At 50.7% G+C, this 22810-nt stretch overlaps 1 protein-coding gene across 1 annotated transcript in view; it reads left to right on the forward strand.

Moving 5' to 3' along the window:
- Positions 1-19606, forward strand: part of VANGL1 (VANGL planar cell polarity protein 1) — a 46316-nt gene extending 26710 nt beyond the window's left edge. The window contains exons 5-8 of the mRNA XM_055808129.1: positions 6032-6165; positions 9496-9628; positions 11654-11888; positions 13152-19606. Coding sequence (XP_055664104.1) covers positions 6032-6165; positions 9496-9628; positions 11654-11888; positions 13152-13412 — 763 coding nt within the window. The 3' untranslated portion in view covers positions 13413-19606. The remainder of the gene's footprint in view (positions 1-6031; positions 6166-9495; positions 9629-11653; positions 11889-13151) is intronic.
- Positions 19607-22810: the final 3204 nt, after the last annotated feature.

The raw sequence follows: 22810 nt of genomic DNA on the forward strand, positions 1-22810 counted from the left end.
TGAAGACCATGTCCGTCTTGGACCATGTAGGGGTCCAAGGGAGACCTGCAGCTAGAGACCTGCAAGGGGAGATCTGCACCTAGAAAATGGGCTGGTGCTCCCCTTAAACTCACAACACTCACGTGACAGTTGTTTGGTGTTGGGAATCGATTGTGACACACTTAAGTTCATGTTTTGTTTTGTTTTTTAAGGGCTAGGAGAGGAGAGAACAGATGGGGTTGCCGCAAAACTGTGGGACAAACCCTTGTGTGTGTGTGTTTGGGCTCCGTATAAATCGCAGCATTGATGGATGGATGTTTGCTTCCTTGGGGCAGCAGCCGGTCCTGCCATCACAGTGACGACCTGTTAATACGCTGAGGTTTCTTTCCCTTCCCCGGCAAAGCCTTGACCTTGCAAATTCTCTTCCCTGCCTGAACAAATGCCAGAAGTTGGGTATCTAAAACAAACTCGTCGAGTCCCGGTCGCCCGGTGCCTGTTGGTTCCAGGGAGGGTGAGGGTTGTGCTTGCCTGCCTTAACCAAGTGGAGACTTCAGTTGTGGTTGTCTGACAAGAAAATGTGGTTTTCCTGTTCCTAGGGGCTGTGGTCTTGTTCTCTTGACTCTACCAAACTGAAATGCTATTGTAGTTACGATCATCAAAAGGCGTCTTTCTTTCTGCTCTGCTTGTTTGGCCCCAGCTGCTGAAGGAGTTCCTTGTCTGGGCATCTCTGCCGAGATCTGACTCCAGCTCTTTACTGGAGAGGACAAAACTAGCTAAAGCATCAGCACTACTGCCAGCGCTGTGAAGTGCTGCTGTGTGACCTCGGTGCTCTCAGGAGCCTTGCTCCAAGGTGCTGCGTGGGAAGGACAGCGAGTACCGTGTCCCTTGCGCTCTGCCAGCTCGCAGGAGACAGCCCCTGGCATGGCAGTGCTGCCTGGGGAGCATCTGTCGGGGCAGCCTGCGCTGGCCTCACCCCTAGCTATGGTAGGCAGAGCAAGGTAGCAAGTCTGTGCAGAGGGTGGTGTTACCTTCTGTAACAGTCTTCAGCAGGGAGCTTGGTGTGGGAAACATTTTAATTTCAATTGTCGACTTACGGTTTTATTTCCAAGGCTTTGGTCCTGGTGAGTTTGCTTTGGAAGAGCAGTCAAGGGTGGTGGACCTGGAACTCGAGCCCTAGCTCTGTGCCTAGCAAAAAGAGGATGTGAAAAGGGGTTTTCTGGGAGGGAGATGTGGTTGTAGGATGCTTCTGGGGAGGCACAGGAGTTTCCTGAGCCTGTCGGGTGTGAACTGACAGCCCTGCTAGAGAGTGAGAAATGCTGTGAATGAGCAGCTCTGCACTCCAGGAGACCTCAGCATCGCTCGCAGTAGATAAGCTTGGTGCAGTTGTAGGCTGGAGACAGCTGGTAAGGCAAAGCCAACTCTGTGTGGAAGCTGCTTTGTGCAATCCTTGCTCAGCTTCTCTTTGAGGTGCCAAAGATTGCCAACTGGCTGTGGCATGTATTTTGTGTGCCCAGAGACCCTGGCTTGTTTTGATGCTGTGTCTGTTTTGGGGAACATAAAAAAAAAATGTTGTTTGGAGGAGAGGAGTCTGTGTTGGGAACCATTTGATTAAATAACCCCAGGCTTCCCTTACCCTCAGCCCTCAATTAGCACAGCAGCGATCAGGCCTCTCTGACTATCCCTGTGGATTTTAGGTGTGTGACTCACCCTAAACTCTGATGCTGCAGGATTTGCATCCATGGCAAGGTAAGGAAGTTGATGCTCTGGTAGCAAACAGCTCAGCTCTTTCTGGATGTGTGTTTGTACCTGTTGCAAAAGCATGAGGCACTCCTGCCTTCGATGATTAGCAGTGTCTAGCTGATGGGTGGTATAGTACCATGACAGGCTACGTTTCTAGCTTAGCAGGAAAGCATGAAACTGCTTAAACCATGTGAATGAAGGCGGCTGCAGCCTGCTGGGTTTGACTGCAGCGTGTCCAATGGCAACTTTGGGTGTAGAGGTGTGGCTTCAATCTCTTTTTTTTTCTTTGGCTTTATTTTCTTGGTCACTAACCTTTTCCCACTGCTTCAGAAGACTGAAAACCCTTTTTTTAGAAACGAGCAGGGCCCAAAACCAGTATGTTGGTTATATAAACGGGCTTCTTGTGCTTTGCTTCAGTATAGCACTGGCTTGTTTTGCTGGAAATCCTCTAAAAACGCTAATTTCAGCATTGGTGTAGATATGTCACGGAAGGCAATGCAAAGCAAAAATGGCCTGTGAGTTACAGAGTAATGCAAGACCTCAGCTATCAAAACCCCACGTAGCAGCAAGAATTCAGGCAGAACTGCTCCTGACTTAACCTTTGGAGAGAAAAAAACTGGCCATAGTTGCTGCTGCCTTTGTGTCACGTAGTCCCCTCCTCCGCTTCCTTGGGTGCCCTGTAAAAGTTAATTCATTACTGTTTGTAGAGGACTCTGCGTTTCTCTGCTGCCAAATGCCACTGAGGTACCCTGCGCTTCTGTTGGGTCTGTTTGTTTGCTTTCCATCTTGGCAGCATGCTGTGACTTGGCCTTCTTCAGGGTACTAATAATAATTGAAAAAGAAGAAAAGAAACTGGCTACACAAAAATGCAAAGCAGCAGAATGTAGAGCCTTACTGATCCTGTGCAGAAGGAACACTGGCTTTCCAGTAGGCCACTGGCCTTTGTGAGAGGCTTTTTCTCATGTCATAGGTTTTGAGTCTCAACTGTTGCACGAAAATGCGACGGTTTGTGCCCTGATACGCTTTTCTGTATTCTGGTAGTTTGTTACAACGCCTGAAATACATTGGGCTGCCAGATACTCCTCGTAGGACGTGAGGAGGATCCTCACTCTGACCTTCTCTAAACAGGCAATTAAATATTGAAACTTTCTGTCCATTTTCTTCCTGCCCTTCCCCATTCTTTTCCAGCCGTAAAGGCGAGGGAAGCCTCAGATTGCTGAAGTGCAGGGTGAAATGAATGTGGTGACCGAGCGGTGCTGAGCTCCTCCCGAGACGCTGCAGCAAGGATGCGGGCTGCGCGCGGGCTGCGGCTCCCGTTGCTGTCGGAGCTGGCGAGTGGCTGGGCAGCAGCCTTGCTGCAGCCGCTTCCCCTGCCTGGCACAGCAGCCCAGGGTCTGCCCCGCAGTGGAAAGTCCCAAAAAACCTGAATTTCTGTTGGGAGACAGCAGGCTTAGCATTTTGCTTTGCTCTTACTCGCTCCTCAGTGCTGTTCTGGATGCTTATTTGCTTGCGGTTACGCTCCTCCTTGCACGTGGTGTTGCACAAGCGTGGTGGGTCCCTTGCTGTTTGGGATGGCTGTGCCTGTCTGGGGGGGTTCTTGTTGCTTTGCAGCTCCTGCGTGGGGCAGGTCTGGCTGTCCTGCGCTGTGCAGGGTGAGGCTTCCCCTTGATGTGGGTGAGGAGGTTGAGCAACGCAGCCCAGAAGGCTCTGATTCAGCCTTCTCCTCGCTCTTGCTAATTATTACGACCCTTCTAAGTTTCTTGTCTGCAGCATCTTCTCTTTAATTTTTCTTTGAAGGAGAATTTGTAGAGGAGGTGCAGTACCGCTGTCTTCCTAACCTGCCATGCTTCGGATGCACTACATGGGAAGCAGAAGTGGGCTGGCAGAAATTTAGGAAAGTGATGTTTAATTACAGTTCTCTCCCTAGAGAGCAAGACCCTCTGTGTGATTAGGTTATCTCATATGTGGGACTGAGCCTGTGCTGGATTTGCATCAGCAAAAAATCGCTGGGCTTTAGTTTTCAGGGCAATGATGGTTGTTTATTGCAGTGTAAAAGCTTTATTGTGTTTGGAATCTGGGTGCATGTGCCAATGAATTGGTAGGGTAGGTTATTTACTGAGGGGATGGAAGGGATAGTAGGTGGGCAGAGCAGGCATCCTGATGATACTGCTCTCTGTGGTGTCCAGGGAAGCGGTCTATGTGTTAAAATAGATCGTTCTGCCCTGTGATGCATTGTGTTTTGTCCTAGTTGGTCAGTGGAGCACCTCCCAAACATTTCCCACTGCTGGGATGGAAGTCCCAACGCTGTCTGAAATGAATGCAGTGTATTAAACTCTGTTCATTGTTACCTTCTTGTTTTCAGTTGGTCCTGGTTTTCCAAACATTGCATTTTGAGATGAAACTCTATGGAGTTTTATCTTCCTGGGAAGCGGACATGGAAAAACTCGGTTATGTTTCAATGCAGTCAGAAGGGGGAATGTGTGCTGCTGCTGCCGCATGACTTCTTTTATGAAATTTTGGGTTTAAGCTGCAGCAAATTCAGAGTAGACGTCAGAAGTTTGGCAGGGAGAAGTAAACTGACTTTCACTTGTTCTATGTCAGCGCCTATGTGTGTGTGGCAGTGGGTGGGTCTGTACTACTTCATTAAAGGAAAACTAGTTCCTTGATTAAATAGTGCCTTTTTGTTATATATCAGTAGCTGAATGCTTAAGTGGAGTTGCTTTTAACAAATCGGAGGAAATAGGAAGGACCAGCACCTGAAAGGTAAAGCTTCTTTGAGATGCTCTATCTGGATGCAAAAGACCCCATGAAACAGTCCTTAAGGTGGAATTTGCTTCAAAATCTAAATTCTTCATCTTAAAGTTATACAGCTAATCAAATATGTGGCACTGTACCATACCACTGACTGATGAAGGTACGTGGTGAACAAGTCTGGGTTTGTTCTTTCTCAAAATCTCGCGAATGGGCCGGTATCTATGTTTTGTTCACTGTGGGAGTGGGGCGGTTGGAGAACGAGGATGGCAGCGGGTGTCTGTGTGTGTTTAAATTACTGGGGTGGAATGCAGAAGTTTAACATTAGCGCAAGGCACAGGAAAATTTAAATTGCTCCTCTGGGAGCATGTGTTGAATTGGTGGTAGTGCTGAGAATTGAATTTAGGTCTTAATTTGTTGATGTCTTATTTTCCCACGTTACCATCCTTGTAATGTTTTCTTCCTATGTTGTAACATGTGTGAGAATACTTGGTTGCTTTCCTTAGGAGAGGCTTTGTTGGTAAGTGTGAACTTTACAATTAACTGGCAACAAATGTGTTGGCAGTTCCCTTATAATTTTTGTGGGTTCAAAATGAAATTAAGTGTGGGTTCTTGTCAAACTCCAGCTGGCTGAATTGGTGATCTTGGTGATTTGCTGAGAACGCTACTGCCAGCCAAATGCCACACCGGGGCATGGAGCCAGAGCAACAGGGAGAGCGCTACGTCCTAGATCCGGCATGTGTGCTGGCATCTTTAAATGCCATAGCTCTGGCTTGTTTTGAGTTAGTTGTGTTTGTTGGTAGCAGGGCCTCCAGACATCTCTCGCTCTGTTGTCAAAATGATTGCAGAGGAAGATACCTCTGGGTTGAGCCTTTCCGTCATCATTTTATGTGGGGGCATCCCTTCAAAGGGACGGAGGGAGTGTCACTGCTCCTTATCCTGTCCCTGCTGCCTGGAATTTAACAAGCAATACTACGGTAATCCCTTCTCTGGCAGCCATACTCCTCAGGCAGCGATTTTATCTTGCTGTGAAAGCTGAAGAGATTGGGCTCTTGTCTGTGCTGGGATGGAGAGATCTGAGGAGCTGCGAGGTGTGGCTGGTAATGACTCAAAGGGAAAAGCATCCATCCTGAGCTGGTCCCTCCATCTCACTGGCCAGCTACAGCAAAACCAGCGTGGTGCTCTGATCTTCAGCCCCGGCAAGGTCTCTGCATCACAGCTATGGTACTGCTGGGCGGGCTGGGCTCTCTGCGGTGTTTTCCCATACCACAGACAGCCTGGTGCTTCAGTTCGTGCTGCCCTTGTTTAGGGATTTTTCTGTCACCCTGCTGTTGAGGGCAGAGACCTTTATCTTGCATCTCAAATGAAATTTCAGGTCCTAGAGAGAGTAATTAATAGTCTGCACATTGCACAATTCTGTCTGTGTGGCTGTGCTGTTCCAAACAATGTGGCTATTTTCATCTTTCTTTCTTTCTTTTTTTTTTTTCTTTTAAGGAAAAAAAATAACTTGTTGCATTGGGGTGGGGGGGTGTCTTGGTATTTCTCTATTTTTTTTTCCTAGCATCCAGCGAGCTGCACTGGTGGTTCTGGAAAATTACTACAAAGATTTCACAGTCTACAACCCAGCCTTGTTAACAGCCTCCAAATCCCGGGCAGCCAAGCACATGGCTGGCCTGAAAGTCTACAATGTTGATGGTAGGTGAGGTGAAATGTAGTCTCTGAGACTGGGTGGGATGGGGAAGGGCTGGGTTGGCTTTATGCTTTGTTATGCACACATTCTCACCTTTTTGCTTTGCCAGATGCTTGTCTCTTGCTGGAAATCTTCCGAACAGTGCTGAGTTTGCCAGTTCCAGATGACTTTACAGATGTGTTTAGCCCACAATAAGTTTTTTGTCTTTGCTGGGTGAAATGGCCAAGTTTTGGGTCAGGCTTAATTATTACATGGCCTGACAAGCGCTTTTCAGCACCACTGCTGGTTTTAGGCAGCCTCTGCTTTCTGTCACCCTTGGGCCATCTCCTTGGTTGTGATAGTACAAAAACCACAACTTTGAACCTGCAGCAGTTCCCCAGTCGTTTATAGCGCTGCTTCCACCGGCAACCTTCAGGAAAATGAAGGAGGTTGGTAGCAGGGGGAAGAATTAAGTGTGCAAGCAGCAGTTGCCGGTGGAAGCGGTGCTTGTCAGCCCGCAGCCTCGGCACTACGTTAGCTATGCGTGGCCATGCTCCCAAGGCATAGTGATGCTAAGCAGCTCTTAGAAATTCAGGGGCGGATAACTATCCCCCTTGAGCTTTGCCATTCTGTAAACCTGTTTCAAACTTTTGGGTTTTAAAGAGGCCCGGGGGAGAACGGAGGGGTGGATCCCTGTGGACACTCAAAGCAGTGAAGACTGGACTTAATCATTTGACACTCTTAAGCCCTATCAGTGGAAGCTGGGCTTGATAAGCAGGGTGTGCCCAGCCATCGCAGCCTTTATAAAAGTGCGCATTCCTTTGATGGAGGAGCTGAAGTTGTGTGGGGAAGTGCTTATGGTGAAGGACAACTGAAGTTTTCTGACCAAAATGTGGTAAGGCACGTCTGTCCATGAATTCATTAGTACTGAAAGGCTTTGAGAGCTGGAAGGGAGAAGGGACAGAAGGGACTTAGCTGGGCAAGGTGGCTCAGCGTGCAGGGTGTGGAGATCTAAATAGGAAGAGTATCTGTCACAGGGAAAACCATGAGACAGGACTGTTTTGCCTTCAGCAAAGTTGCAGCACCTTATGGGTGTGTGGGGTTTTTTTCTTCATTTTTGGTGACTTCAGAAGTTTCAAAAACCTGGTTCTAAATGTTTCCCCAAACCTGATGCAGCACTCCCGAGTCTGTAAAATTAGCTGGGGGTTTAGATCCTTACAGTGGAACGTCCCCATCCTGATGCGAGGGGGGTAGCCAGGGGAGGGCGAGGGGCAGGCTGTGTCCATCGTGTGTCCCCTGCTGCCTGGAGGGAAGAAGCACTCAGGTGGCAGAGAACGAGTTGAGTTTGAAGGGGGAGCAGGCTTGCGCTGCGCTTTTCTAGAGGGGAAATCTTTCATTCCAGCCGCTCACTCTCATTGAGGCTTGGTGTGAGGAAAGGGCTTGCTGGTCCCACAGCACCTGCACACCGTTCAAACCCAAGAGCCCGCCAGGCTGGCAACAGGACGCGCCGTTCTGGTTACTGCCTGGCTTGGCTTCTGCAGCGCTGCAGCATCCCTTCAGGAGCTGGCAGGGGCTCTGTTCCTGCAGCGCCTGCTGGGGTGTTGGGACCCCCAAGCTCGGAGGAAAAATTGCTGGTCTGATAGCATTAGGAGCTGCTAGCTCGCAAGACTTGGGAAGAGAAGGAGCCAGAAGCAAGCTGCAGATGTGGCTGGCAGGCCTTTCCAAGTGTCAAGCTCGTGAGCCTGCCAGCACCTGAAAATTTGTGCCTTCCCTTCTGGGGCAGTACCGGTTGCCTGGGCTGTTCCTTGTGCAATGCCGCTGCCTTTGCAGACGTGGAAATCTCAGGCTTAGAGGCATGTCCTTAATAAGATTCCCATCCATTTTACAAAGCAGAGAGTAGTTCTGGCCGCAGCTCACCCTGGCATCCTGACAGTCTCTTACACCCGCCATGTGAAAAGACAGTAATGCTATTAAGGCAACCTAATTTGTTGGCAGCTTTTGTGTTTGATACTGGAGCAGCCAGGAAGGAAGAACATTTTGCTGTAATCTCTTTTACACAGAGTGGGGAGGCTCACCTTCAAAACCAAGATTTTCATTGCCAGGCATAGTTAACGAGGCAAATTATAGTTCTAACCCAAATGTGGGAGCTAGTATCTCCCTTAAGTCATATCCTCTGTTTCAGGGCTGTCAAACAAAGTCTGAAGTGTTTAGACTCTGAAGAAGCTGTGTGAATGCTTGTCTTTCCCACTGCTGAGCTTCAGACTTCTGTCTTAGAATCTGGTTTATGCTTTTTAGGAAAAATTTTAAAAGTTGCCCTTGCATGAGCAGAACAACTCTTAGCATGTCTGTGCAATGGATTGCCCTTAACCACTGCCAGTTGAGAGTGTGGGCTTTCAGGGCAGTTACTCAGAAAAGCACCTCTTGGCGGTTTGGAGGTAGTCCAGGACTTCTCTCTTCTTCCCTCTGCGTAGACCCATCTCTATCCTCTATCTAGACAGAAGGGTTGGTAGGCTCTTGTGGGACAATTTTTTTTCTCTCTGCCCAAACAGCAAGAGCTTCATGAGGGAGCTGCAGAAGCTACTACGTATTTTAAGGTCGCTAATTAAGGTCTTGTAGTAGACAGCTCTTTCACTTGACTAGGGTGTTACGGAGTAGTTCGCAGCTTCTCTGCTTCTGTAGCTATGTGGGAACTGTTGGCAGCAACAGAAGCTGTAATGGCAGGTGCTGATCAGAATGCCATGAGAAACTACTACACGTAGAGACCCCAGCTGACCCTACCGCAGGACTGCTGCTCTGGCAGCATCTGTCCTTCTGAAAAACCTTATGCTTTGTCTAAAGGTGACCCTGCTGCCTCTGCATCCTGTTTTTACTCCCTGCACGTAACTGTCGAGTTTGGCTTTCGTTCATTCATCTTCATGTCTCATGATGTTTTTGTGTTTGTCTTTCTCCTCTTTCCAACTCCTCACTTCTTGTGCTCTCACACTGTCTTGTTGCTGAAATGTGGTGTGTTCCAGCTGCCCTTGCCTTCAAACTGAAAACATACATAATGGGTGGTAAGTTGCATCCTTGGCATGTGCGCTTCACCTCTGCCTTTGTGTATGTTGCGTGAGGTCCTTCATCCCAACTAACTTTCCTTGTCCACGTGCCAAAGTCCCCTCTCCAAGCCCGTGCTGCCCAGCAGGGTTTCTGCCAGAGCTCCTGAGGACGGGGAAGGGTTTATAGCTTCAGCTGGGAAGGCTGGAGCCACAGAGCACTTTGGACGGGTGCTGTGGGGTGCTAGTCTGTCCCAGCCCCCGTCCTGTGCCTTTCTCACGCTGCCTTTCTCATTCCTTTTTGCCCCTCCTCGCCTCTCCAAGGCCCAGGTAACAACGCGTCGGGGCAGTCCCGTGCCATGATTGCCGCCGCGGCCCGTCGGAGGGACTCCAGCCACAACGAGCTCTACTACGAAGAGGCCGACCACGAGCGCAGAGTGAAAAAACGCCGTGCAAGGTACAGCCGTCCCGTGCCGCCCGCTGCTGCGCGGCGCTGCGGTGCTCAGTCGCGTGGGGCTTGGCAAGCCTGACGAGACGGGCAGACCTGTGATTTAAGGGCTGGGGTTTGGCTGTACACCTGTCACGGTGAAGAAGCGTATGAAACCCGGGTGCACAAGGGATGGTGACGGCTTGCAACTGGAATTATCGGAAGAACGTGTATGAAGCAGAGCTCATGTATATTATGCGGACAAGCTAATGCAATGTCATGGATTAGAGAACTGTCCAGTGCTTGACAAATCTGTAGTTCCTGTAGGAAATCCCATTATTTTTCCCCATGCCCAGCCTTGTTGTCTTGACTCAAGTAATCCAGGGATGGGATCGGTGGAGCATTTGGTGTTGCCTGTTCATGTGCAAGGAGAGTATTTGTGTTTGGGGACTACTGAAAGGGACAGTTTGACTGCCCTTTTCAATGAGCTGGGGAGGAAAGATGTGACCAGAAGCAGTTAACATTTAATTTTGGAACATAGGTGTGTTTTCTGCCAGTCAAACATAAGCTGCAGAGCTGATGCCTTGTTGAGGTGACCCAAGATAGTGCCTCTGTTTGCTCTGGAGCCTAATTATGGTTTGTAGCTGACATACCTAACAGTTTGAGGCAAGCTGCTTATGGACAGGCATCCCTGAACCCAGCTGTGTTTAGAAGGAATGTGCCGTAACTGGAAGGAGCTGGCTTGTTTCATGTTTTCTTTTTGCAGTTTGTATTTCTTTTGGGGAAATCCTGGCAGAGTGTCGTGCGTCCCCCCTGGCCTGCTTCAGTCTGACCTGTGCTCTGTAGCCACTGTCTTTTGGGCGCTCTCCCAGCCTCAGAGCAACAGGAACTTAAACTTTCCCTTCCGTGCGGTGTAGCATCCTAACTCGGGCACATCTCCCTTGCTCACTGAGTTTGGTTAGAACAGCTGCTTAGTCAGAGGAAAACCATCAGTCACTAGAAGATCAGGCCAGGTGTTTCAAAGGAGGAAGGTCAAAGCTGCAAGAAAAAGACATGAGGAGATTAGAAACGGATTTCCACCCCCCACCTCCCCCAGGTCAAATTAAACGAAACGGGCAGGGGTCAGGGCTTCTCGCGCTGTTCCTCATACACAGTCTGACTGTAATATGCTGTGTTTCTGCTTGTCACGAGGCAGCTTCCCCTGCCTTTAAGATGCTTTGGGTATTGAGGTCAGCGTGGACAACATTTGGTGACTTGAGCGGAAATCTAGTGTGAAACAAGTCCTGCCAGGAGGGGCAAAAGAGTTTTGTTGGGTGACTTTTTCCATTATTGTTTCTTTTTCCTGACTGCAGTGTAGCCCCTCACTTTCTACTTACTACTGGGCTAACTTGCAGGTGTCGTATGGCATCTGTTTGCCTTTTTACGGTGTGGTCTTGGTGTTTGCTCACCTGTGCCAACACAGGAATGGTTTGCAGAGGGTGTCTCTGGCAGCAGTGTTAGCAGGGAATTCAGAAGCCCCATCACTGTTCAGCGGAGGGGTGCAGAGCAGTCAGCACAAGTTCTGTATCCAGTTGGTGTAAATTGGAGCAGACTGCAGCTTGTGAGCACAGACTCTCGGAGCAGTCTGTGTCCTGGGTCACGCTAATTTATGGCCAGCCTCCTCCTGAGTGCCTGTCCTTACGCTGCACACTGCAGCACTGCCTGCTGGAACCATTGTTTTCACAGACATGCGTTAAACACAGGGGGAGGCGTGTAGTTGATGTTTATGCTGTGTTGGCAGAACCAAGTACAACGCTTAGGCTTTTAAAGTCTTAATCCTGGTTTATGACCCTCAGTTGCTGGATGGCTTAGGCAAGGAAAGAGAAGCTGCTGTCTACACCTCAAGACTGTCAGTAGAGGAGATTTTATGTAAATTTTCTGATGGCAGGCAGCGACTCAGTGACAGAGGTGGGAATAGGAGCTTGTAAATTGTGACTCCCGGGCTCTGCCTTAACCACAGACCCATCCTGCTTCTCTCTTGTTATGGCTCTTGCTGTCTTGATTTTCCTTCTGCAGGCTTGTGGTTGCAGTAGAGGAGGCTTTCACCCACATCAAACGCCTCCAGGCAGAGGAACAGCAGAAAGCTCCGGGAGAGATGATGGACCCCCGAGAAGCAGCCCAGGCAATCTTCCCCTCCATGGCAAGAGCTCTGCAGAAGTACCTTCGCACCACCCGCCAGCAGCAGTACCACAGCATGGAGAGCATCTTGCAACACTTGTCCTTCTGCATCACCAATAACATGACACCAAAGGTAATGCTTTCTCTAATGTTGGTGCAGGAAGGAGGGAGAAAGGGGTGGCACATCTGTGTGCACACAGGACAGAAAATTGTGGAGGGAGCTGAGTGGAAGTTCTCATAGCTGCTCTCGGTGATGTGATCAGTGCATTGTAGGTTGGTTGCGTCCGGTCTCAAAGGGAAGTAATGTTTCCTCTACAGCATCTCCTGTCTCTCTTTAGCTGAACGTGTCTATAAGACAATTTTTCTGATATCCATTTCAGCAAAGGGGATACCAAAGAATTGTTTTGAGATGGTGGCCTTGAGTCACAGAGAATTCTCCCAGCTGGCTTGTGGTAGTGGCATGATGCAGGTGGCAGCCTACAAAGGACCATTTTTATTTTTTTTTGTCACTTCTGCAGTGCTGCATTTTGAACTGCTTCTAATTATCACCTAAATCCCCATCTGTCAGACAGTGTTTCTAATTTGTGGCTGCTTGGTGAAATGTCAGTTTGCTGCTTCACACCCTGACTCTGCTGACTTGCAGACGCAGGGAGGGACTGAATGATGAGGGAAAGGGGTCACACGATCCCCCTCCCACTCTCCACCTTCCCCTTTAAGAACACCCCACAATCGCAGAGAAGGATTAAAATGGTGAGAATTTACTCCTGGGCATTTATCCAGGACTTACTATGCTAAGAGCGGGAAGGCTGTCAAGAGATGGGGCTCAGCACCCTTTCACTGGCATCCAGTGGGACCGTGCCCAGGTATGCGAGGGGGACTTCTGCTGCCCCTGGTAAGACTGCAAAGGAGACGTTAAAACACAAGCAATGTCAAACGGCATTCCCTGTTCTGCTTTCAGTTTTGCAGCCTCATCAGGCTGCAGATGTGGAAACCTCTGCTTTCCACCTTAGTTTGGCCTGAAGAAGGGAGGGACAGCTATCCCACCCACAGTCCAGGACTGCAGTTTTGGGATGGGTTATGGGGCTGGTAGGGGAGGAATGGCCTCTACTCGACTGAACTGCTGCTGGGTGGCAGTGCTTACAGCAGAAGTCTGGGCTATAACTTTGTGAGCTTGCTGGGATGGACAGAAAGAGGATCCTTCTGGTGGCTGTGTCTGCTGCTGAGGTCTGAAAAGCTGGGAGGGACTGGGGGGAGGATGATTCCTAAAGCGTGGAAGCTGAAACTATTTGCAGCATGGCAAACCCATGCTCGTGGAGCTGTGTCTGGGGATGGGAAGAGAGCACTGAAACAGGATGAGTCGTGGGGCCAGCGCTAACTCGTGTCCCTCTCTCGGCAGGCATTCCTGGAGCGTTACCTCAACCCGGGCCCAACCCTCCAGTATGACAGGGATCGCTGGTTCTCCAAGCAGTGGACGCTCGTCAGTGAGGAAGCAGTCACAAGCGGGTTACAAGATGGCATTGTGTTTGTCCTCAAGTGCTTGGACTTCAGCCTTGTTGTTAATGTGAAAAAAATCCCCTTCATCAAACTCTCAGAAGAGTTCATAGACCCTAAATCTCATAAATTTGTCCTCCGCTTACAGTCTGAGACTTCAGTCTAAGGGATTTTGAGGGTGGGTTGTTTGGGGATTTTTTTTTTTTTCAATATTGTGCTTTTGGGTTTAATTTCCCCAATGCTGACTGAAACTGGCAGATGATGGACCAGTAATATTTGACCATCTGCACTTTATTTGGAAAGGGGAGGGGGGAGTTGGGATATCTTATCTAGAAAGAAATATCTTAAGAGGTGACAGGGTGACTTGGCTCGGTTAGCTCAGCCTTGGAGACAGAACAGATTTTTTTCTAACCCCCCCATCCCCGCCTTGCCAGGCATACTGTAAATCTCATGCTCGCTCTTTCTCCGCACGATTGCAACGTTGGTATTTTTGTTGGAGCACTGCCTTACGCCGTGCACACGCCTGTGCTTTTGTGTCTCTGCTTTTGCTACCTGTAGCTTTTCTGAGAGCACGCTGCTCACTTCTCCGCTATAGAAACCTTCTTGCATGGGGCTGTGGCAGTCCCAGTTCACTCGGGGAGGAGAGGGTGTCACAGGGCAGGTGTGAGAGGGCTGCTTCTGTGAGCCACCTAATCTAGAGGCTGAAGACTTTTATTCTTTTCTTCCTCTCCATGGGCCCTCTTCTGTCAGTGCTGGACCTGTGTGAGCATGGTGGGATGGTTTTGCTCTCTGTGAAGTTGCTTGTTTTGAACTGGATCAGCCCATCTAGCAGCTCTTCAAATTTTTTAATGTTTTTACTTTTTTTTTTTTTTACCAGTGCTTCTTAGTGAAACTTTTCTGCAGGACACAGCTCCTTGTTATCTCTCACCTGCTTTCCTCTCTTGCTTGCCCATATCTTTGTCGGGCACTCCCAAGGTTCCCTATTTCTCCCCTTCTGTCTGGCTTTCCAAATGTGTTTCTGCAGCCACAGTCCCCTCGGGGTCTGCCTTACCGCCGCGTCCTTTTGCACCTGCAAGGGCTGCGTATTTGCACTGGGACAGGGTAGGTAGGCAGCTGGCTCCTCCTCAGATAAATCACAGACCCTCCCTATGTCTGACAGCCTCTTGGAGGGGGGGGTCGGGGGGGCAGGCAGGAATGTACCCCTCCCTCTCTAGCTGGCTCCAAGTGCATCCAGAGGGAAGATGGGCAAAAGGAATTCCCTGCTTGGGGAGAGGAGCCAGCGAAGGGCTGACCCCTGCCGTGTGCATTTGCTTTGGAGAACTGCTGTGCCCTGGAAACACTGCAGTGTGTCCTCACCGTACGCCTTCAGCTATAGCTAAGAAATACCAAACTATGTCTGAATGTTAAGTCCGCCTGCCTTTCTTGGCCTTTCTGTACTGCGGGAGTTCCTGCTCAGTGCTGGGACCCGCTCCTGAGACACGCAGGTTTGTTTGTAGGGCTGCCTTTGCCCGTCAGTGAAGCTTTTGTGTGCAGCTTCAGCGTCACTTGAGTTTCACGGGGTTTTGTAAGGTTTGCTTTTAACAATGAGACTAAAGCGATGTCTGAAGTCTGATTGCCAGCACAGGGCATCATGTGACTCCAGAGCCCGCTCCAAAGCTGGCAGTGACCTGCCTTCAGGCGGGTCCCTCTGAGACCCCTCCAGCTCTGTGGCAGTGGATTTGTGTGTGTGAATGCAAACACTCGATTCATTCTGCCCTGCCTTTTGCCATGGAAATATCTGTCGGGCAGAATCTCACCTACCTTCCATATGGATGTCTTAACACAGAGGGCCCCAGTTCAGTGAGGTACATAAGCCAGTGCCTTTCATTGCCAGGGTGTATTGTCTTCCAAGGGGGGGCTGTGACAGCCCCTCCTGTCCCCTTTGGCCTTCCCCAGCCTTCCCTGGGCTCTTCTAGCAGCTTGTGGGGCTGCCTCCGTGCTCCCACCAGCACAAGGTGGCCTGGCTAAGAGCGGAGCTCTGCTAGTCCTGCATGGCATGGCTGGTGTGGGCTGGCCAGTGCCCACCAGAAGCTGGTGGGAGGGAGCAGCCACCTTAAGCAGGGGTGCTGGTGGCGTGGCAGGGGGGGTCCGGCCTCTTCCAGCTTCAGAAGCAATGGAGCTGTGGGTCCGTCGGCACCTGTGGGTAGTCCTCTTTGGGGTCAAGGGAGCACCCTGTGAGTGAGGGTCCCAAATGGTGACTCCCCATCCAAGCGATGCCCGCGGTGTCCTGCACCTTTCTTACAAGTACGTGGCAGTCAGCTGGATCCTGTCTTCTCCATGTGACGTGCCAGATGTGGTTTGTGGAGAAGCTAGGTGGCACAGGACGTGATGGGGTCAGGCCCGTGTCCCTGAAAGGATGGGAAGTAGGTAGGGTTTTCCCTTCTCTAAACTTAGCGTTTGGGTTTCTTTCTAGGTCAGGCTTTCTGGTCTGTATGTGGACTCCTTTATTGACTGTGGCCTTCGCAGTGTTTTATTTTGAAAAAATAGACTGGTTTCTTCCTTCTTTTTATTTGGGGAAAAAAAAAAAAAAGGGGAGCATATAGTATCTTATCTCACACCTGGCTCTCCTAAAAATGTGTGTATCTGGCGTTTGTGCCGTGCAAAACCAGCAAGGTGGGAGAGACTGGAAGTAGCTTGGGAGACTACGGAGCACTTACGCCTGTGTGGAGGCTACTGCCTGTGGCTGAATTGGCTGATTTCTGTGAAGCTGGAGTAAGAACCACCTTGCTGGGGGGCTTGGGTGGGCTGTGTGCGTGAGAGCGCCTTGTCACAGGCACCTCTGCAAAACTTTCTTACTTTCCCAGGTTTTCCTTCCTCTTTCCTTTTCCCTGCCCCACAAGGAGGGTTGTCTGACAGTATCTTCTCAGGAAACTCATGTCTTAATTGCATTAAATCCTTGAACAGGTGGAGAACCAGGCGGAAGCGGTGTGTGCTTGCTCTAGGTCTGCTTCCTCAGCTGCATGCCGTGGTTCAGCGCTGACTTTTCTGCCTGCTGCTGAAAAGGACGCTGTCCACGGGGGCCAAGTCCCACATTCGATGCTCTTCCCTGTGTCAGCAGTATGAATGCTTTGCCCGATGAATTCTGAAGGAGTGGGCTTGGTCTCTCAAACCATCTCTTTAGAGATGCAACCGGCTTGGGGTGAGAACAGACTAAAAGGGGAATTGGGACTCCTGAGTATTCCCTGGTTTAGTTTGGGGTTTTTTTACAACATTTTATTTTGCAGAGCGTCTCTTGTTTCCCCTCTCCATGCAAGATCCAGGGGACCACTGTCATACCTACCTCACTGGGGTGTTGTGAGGCTAAAGTGCTTTGAGATCCACAGATGGATCTGTGGTATCTATGGGAATTCAGACTGTAAAAATACGGATCAGTTAGAGCAGACTGGTTTGTTTAACTCTGTTTATAACCAGCTAATGAGTAAGAGTCAAGTCACAGGGAATGAAGCTCGATCCAAATCCTGCAGTCCTTACTTCTGCAGAGCTTGCCAAGAGCTGAGCACAAAAAAGGCTGGTGGGGTTTGCCAGCCAAGTGCAGGCTGTTCTCCTCCTAATGCCTTTCCTGTCCTGCGCTGTCTCCTTGCACATATTCTCCCTTCTCTCTCCCGGCCTGGATGGTTGTACCTGGCTGGGAAATTTTATTTTATTTTTTAGAATTCAAGTGGCTTATAAGACAACCCTGTTTGTGGTGAATTGGATGGTGTTCCCCTCGGAGGAGAGATCCTTGCACTGGGCGTCCTTCGCTGAAGGCTGAACCATTCGATAGGGTGCTGTGCTGCCTAGCCACGAGTGGTGTTGCCCCGTTCTTTTATGTTGGCATTTTTCCTCTGACTCTCAACTGTGTTGCTCAGATACTTTAAAGGCTTTGGGTTTTTTGCTGTCTGATTTGTTACAGCCTAAATCCAAAGCCATGCTGAGATCTTCCAAAACCAGATGCAGCTAAGATTTTCAGCTGCTCTGGAGCAGATGGAAATGGCTGTGGGTTTCCATGAAGGCTGGCTTTCTCTTTCGTGGCTGAAGAGTGAAAGATTTCTTGCAGCTTCTAGGAGTGTAGGGGCAGATGCCAGACCCTTAATACCTTGCCAGTCCGGTAACTAGGCCTGAGCAAAGGTGGTTAGCACGTCTGTTTGCCTCTCATTGCCGTGTGGCTGCAGCCATCCATGTGTAGGCTCTGTGGGGCTGCCCCAGGTCTCGGACTCCTTTGGAGTCTTCTCACACATGGAAGCAGAGCAGACGGCGCTTTCAGAGGGGTAAGCTTTCTAGCTGTCCCCTCTACAGTATAGCAGTCCCTGACCAAGCCCCTGTGGTCACCCTGGGGATGTGGGGGGCAGTGCTTGCAACTACCAGTTTTTACCCTGTGGAGGGGAGACGTTGCCACCCACGCACCCCTGTAGGCAGCAGGGTAGCTGGGGAGGGATGCCCCGGGCATGGCAAGCGTGATGCAGCTTGCTGGCAGAGCAAGGTCAGCTCCTGCTTCTGGGCTTGTCCTGTCTTGAAGGATGTCCCTTCAAGAGCCATCCTCCCTGAAGGGGGATATTGGAGAGAAAGGCTGATGTGATTTCAGCCTCTGCCAGATATTCCTCTGGCTTCTACCTCTAAAAATTTTCCTGCCAGCAGCTTCAGTCACTCCAGACCCCATCCTCGCCTTCCTGTGGTTCCTTCCCCCCGCCCCCCCTCGCCCCGCCAGAGTTCCCTATTGAGGCAGAACAAGTATCTGCTGGGATGGGAAGTGCTGGGGCTGCAGTTCGGGGCTCAGGGGCAGCTCCCAATTAAGTGCAAGTCTGGGGGAGATCTGAACAAATCCCAACCCTTATGGAGCCTCTTAACATTTTCCTTTGGGCTGGGGATCTCCATGCAAAGCCTTGGCAATCTGCTGTTGCTAAGTCGGCCAAAAGCTGCGGGGAAGGTGTTTCTGAAGCTGGTCTTGCCCTGTGTAAGTAGCTTTTTAAAGTCTTGTTTGAGATGCGCTTGTTTCCAGCACTTGCTGCTGAAGAAACTGGAAAGAGCCATACGGTGCTAAACGTGGAAACCCACTCAAGCCAGTTTCATCTTGCTTACCAAAACTGTAAATCTGCCATTTTCAAAGGCGAAACGAAAGTCTTGCCATCCTCTCACAAAAATGCTGTAGTCTGGTCCCCGACTCCACTCCTCAGTCACGCTCCGTTCTGCCCTGCCCTATGAGAGCTGTTCACGAGGGCTGTGCGCAGATGGCTGTTGTCTCATTCCGTTTGTGTGTCTGTGTGCTTTTTCCCTTCTAGGTGTGTGTGTTACACATGTCTAAAGCCTCAAGCCAGGCTTGGTGGTTCAGTGTTTAAACTGTGTTAAGAAGAAAGCGCTCTTGGGATTGAGCTGTTTGTTTTTTTAAAAAAAAAAAAAAAAACAAACATACAAAACCCCTAAATTTCTGTTCTCCTAAAAAGAGATGGCTTTGGGCCATGAAGTCTCCTACAGGAACACGCATCCTCCTGCGTTCAGGATTTTTGATGACCATAAGTTGCCGTTTCTGACAGCTGCTCTGTGACTGGTGCAGATCGCTGAGATATTCCTGAGCTGGGTCCCCGCCGCACCAGCGGTCCAGCTGGTGCCGCCCGCCCCTCTGCATCCCTCCCAGGAGACTGCGGGTTTTTATCCCCGTATCGAACCGGAGCCCTGCGGGCAGCAGGCAGCCAGCCCTGCCCTGGGTGTGCTCTGCCCAGAGAGGGAACCCTTCCCCCTGGCTGCTCCCTGGGCACCTCTCACCAGCGCCAACGATGCTTGGGAGCATCTCCTGCGTGTGTGGCGAGGGGATGCTGTGGCTCGCTACCTGCACAGGCGTAACTGTGAAGGAATCTTACACTCTTCTGTGCCTGTTTCTTTGAATCAGCATTATTGTGTCTTGGAAGGGGGTGGGAGCGAGCGCCCTTCCCTCGCCCTCTTTTGATCACTGTGTAATACTCTTTTTCTACACAAACTGTGTATAGTAAGATGGCTTTTGCCAAGGTTTTCTAATTAATAGACACTAACCAGCATTTCTTGCCCACCCCCTCCCACTCCCCTTTTATTTTCCCCCTCTTCTTTGCACATGTGACTTTAACTGCAATGGTACATGGTCTTTTCTGTTCTTTTCTAATCGTGAACTTAAGTAAGCAAATTCCTGGTGTCTGTGACATTAATGCACTGTGGGTCTAGCCTAGTACATTGTTCTGTTCCAAGCTGGGTTCTCTTAAGTTATAGCTGGATGGGGTTTTGTTGTTTTTTAAACTGAAACATAAAACCGTTTTACACTTTGCATATTTTGTACAGTAAAATTCTGGAAATAAACTGAAACCAGATTTGATTGTTCCACTCCTTCCTCTTATCCTTTCAGACAAAAAAAGAAAGCTTTTCTGGCCTTCAAGCATTCCTTAGCTGTGGCTGGGAGGGGCCCTGCAAACATGTGGTTTAACCTTTTCTGAGGCTGTCTTTTTGTCACCCTTGTTCTAGACCCTTCTGATCTGCCCTGCCACAGTAAAATGCAAACTCATTTGTCATTCCTGAAAAGAGACTGGTAGGTGAGTGCTTTGAACACCTGAAATCTTAAATAATGGGGAGCAAATGCAGCTGGGGGGGGGCGCGCGCGACTGGAGTGGGAACTGGTTTTTCTGCCTCCTGTCTTCTCATGGTTTGCACACCAATTATGAAGTGCAGGATTTGTTGCAGAGTTCCTTATTTGGACCTGGTGAGGAGGAGGAGTGGCGAGAGGTGGAAAAGCCAGTGCTCCCCGTTGGTGTGGGTGCGAGCCTGTGCTCTGCTAAAACAACGTGCGGGGATCTCACATCAACAGCACCTGTGGGCGCAGCTTTCCCCACCTCCACTTCCCATCACTGGCACGCCGAGAGCTTGGAAAGACCCGTGCCCACGGAGACGGGGAAGCAGCCTTCTTACCTAGACAGTCTTTGGTACCCAGTTTTCAGGAAAGCCCCGTTTGGCGGGGAGTACCTGGCCTGGCCACTGTGCCCTGCCCCAGCAGGTCTCCTCCATGGGCTTCAGCTGCTGGAAAAATCCACAGGATGCTGCTGCGCAGTTTAAAATAAGAGTGCAGCGGCTGTGGAGATAAGCAGTGCACGTATAAACGCTGGTGGAGAGAAACAGCCAAATGGGTAATTCTCTGCTTGGGGGAAGATGGATGTATTTAGGCTACAGAGCCCGGGAGGAAGCAGGAAGGGTGGGATGGGGCTGTGCTTGGTCCTGCCTCCTGCCCTCCCTTGATCTCTGCTTTTGATCTGTCCCCCTCATCCTGCTGGTGCTTTGGCAGTGCCCAGCCCTGGGCTGTTTGCCCTGCAGCTCCAGGAATGGGCAGGGAAAGGAAACCACACCGCTGGTGCTGCCCTGCGGAGCCCAGGGTGGGTGTGCAGCCGTCGCTGGTCCCCTCCTGCCTTGCGGTGGAAAGCCTGACCTGCCGGCCTGGAGCTGTGTGGGTAAAGGCTCTGTGGGAGCTGGCTGCAGGTGTGTCACGGGAAGGTGTGAGAAGCAGGAATTTGGCACAAACAAGATAATGGGCTCGTCAGCCTCGTCCAAGGCTCTTAGCCTTGAGAGTTGTGTCTTCACGTAGGAGTTCAGCATGCTCTGTTTCATTTTTGACTTAGCGCTGATACCAAATCAACACCCGGTTGCTGCCCTTTGTGGCACTTTCTCTCCTGCTGTGGGTTGTGGAAGCTGATGGAAGGAACAGGCTTTGCTGGAGGGACCAGTTCCTTTGGCCTTCGCCCAGAGCTCAGCTGCCTGAATCACAAGGGGCTGTGTGTGTGGCTCAGCAGAAATTAGAGCTGAGGGTGCTCTTCTGGTTTGGCCAAGTCTTTCACTTAAGCTGCGAGGGTCTTTGAGGTGTGATGGAGCCTCAGGTGCAGCGCTGGGTTAAGTTACCGACCCAAACTTCTCTGACGGAAAGGGGGCAGAGGCTTTCAGTGGCAAATGATGCTTGGAGGGACCCTGTCAGCAGAAATTAGAGCTGAGGGTGCTCTTCTGGTTTGGCCAAGTCTTTCACTTAAGCTGCGAGGGTCTTTGAGGTGTGATGGAGCCTCAGGTGCAGCGCTGGGTTAAGTTACCGACCCAAACTTCTCTGACGGAAAGGGGGCAGAGGCTTTCAGTGGCAAATGATGCTTGGAGGGACCCTGTGTGCTGAACGAGAGGTAAGTGCCTTCTGGAATGTACCAGAACAGGGTCCCTCGAGGAGGAGATGGCTCTCCTGCAGTGCCCTTCCTGAAGGTAAGGACATAAGGTTATGGCTGGCCTGAGACAGCACAGCAACAGCCGCTGGGGTAGAGATTTGGTGGCTGAAGTGTGGCTTAATACATAAGAAGATCAGTTGACCCCGTTGATTGACGTGACCAGGCTTCGCCGTTACGGATGGCCAGAAGCCACCAGCGTTGGGGAATTGAGTGAGGAGATGTGGGCAAAGGGGCTGCACGCAGCCAGGGTGTAACAAATGGGTTAAGAAAGGGATTTGTCACCTTCGGCAACTAGCTCTAGTGCCTTGTGCGAAGCACCGGCAACACCTCACCGTACAGTATTGCCAGCTGAATTCATAGTTCAGTGAAGCATCTGGCTGCAGAGGTGGGCAGAGCTTCAAACCCCGGGACAGCTTCTCCCGGTGCTACGTGCTGGCGGTGCTGCCTCAGCCCCAGACCTGATCTCCCGGGATCCGCGGGGGGGGATGGAGCTCGAGGGCTTGCGGGGGCCCTGGAGCTTGGGGCAGGCGTGCGGGGCTGGGGGTGTCCCAGCCGGACACGGTGTCTCACAGCAGCATGCAGGAAGGGAAGGTGTGTTGGGAGTTGGCCAAGCGGAGTGCTTTGATTTGTCTTTCAGCACAACTCCTGAGTTGATGTTGGACTGGGAAGGTGGCGGGTTTAGGTTACAGGCCTTTCCGGTACTGAGGGATAACGGGCTGGGGCAGGGGTGCCCGTTCCCTTTTCATGTGCGCATCCATGCGACGCTGGCTCAGGAGGTGCTGAGAGAAGAGGGAGCACCGAGCGTAACCTGTCTGCATGTAGGTAAGGACGGTGTCGTGGGGTGATTGAATAATTGCGTATGCATAAATCACTGTCTCTGAACAAGGTTACCCGAGTTGCTTTGAAATGCCGTAACAAGTTTTACAGCCCTGCTGTGAGTGTGTGCGCTGGTTACACCGACAACGTTGTGTGCAAAATGGAGAGGACTTCAAATGGGAAGGCTGTTTTCCTGTTTCTCCCCATCTCCCTGTCTCCCTTCATCATCAGTTTGGAAAAGGTTGTGGACTGGGTTTTTTTCCCCTAGCTACTGCTCATATGGACCCCGCTGTGAGACTGCTAGCCTGCTCCAGAGCCCTGAGCTGCTCCTCCCTTCCTCTAAAATCTGGGGAGCTGAACTAGGTGAAGATGGCCACTTTGTCCATGCCTTGGGGCTTGCCCTGGTTCCAGCTCAGCTGATGCAAATCCCCTGGGGATGCCAGGAGCCCTGACCAGCGGTACTGCTGCTTGCCAGCCTTCGCACCCATGGGTCCTGCCCGCGGGAGGGGGAGAAGCGTTGGCTGGT

The sequence above is a fragment of the Falco peregrinus genome, chromosome 6, assembly GCF_023634155.1.
Source record: "Falco peregrinus isolate bFalPer1 chromosome 6, bFalPer1.pri, whole genome shotgun sequence".
Taxonomy (NCBI): domain Eukaryota; kingdom Metazoa; phylum Chordata; class Aves; order Falconiformes; family Falconidae; genus Falco; species Falco peregrinus.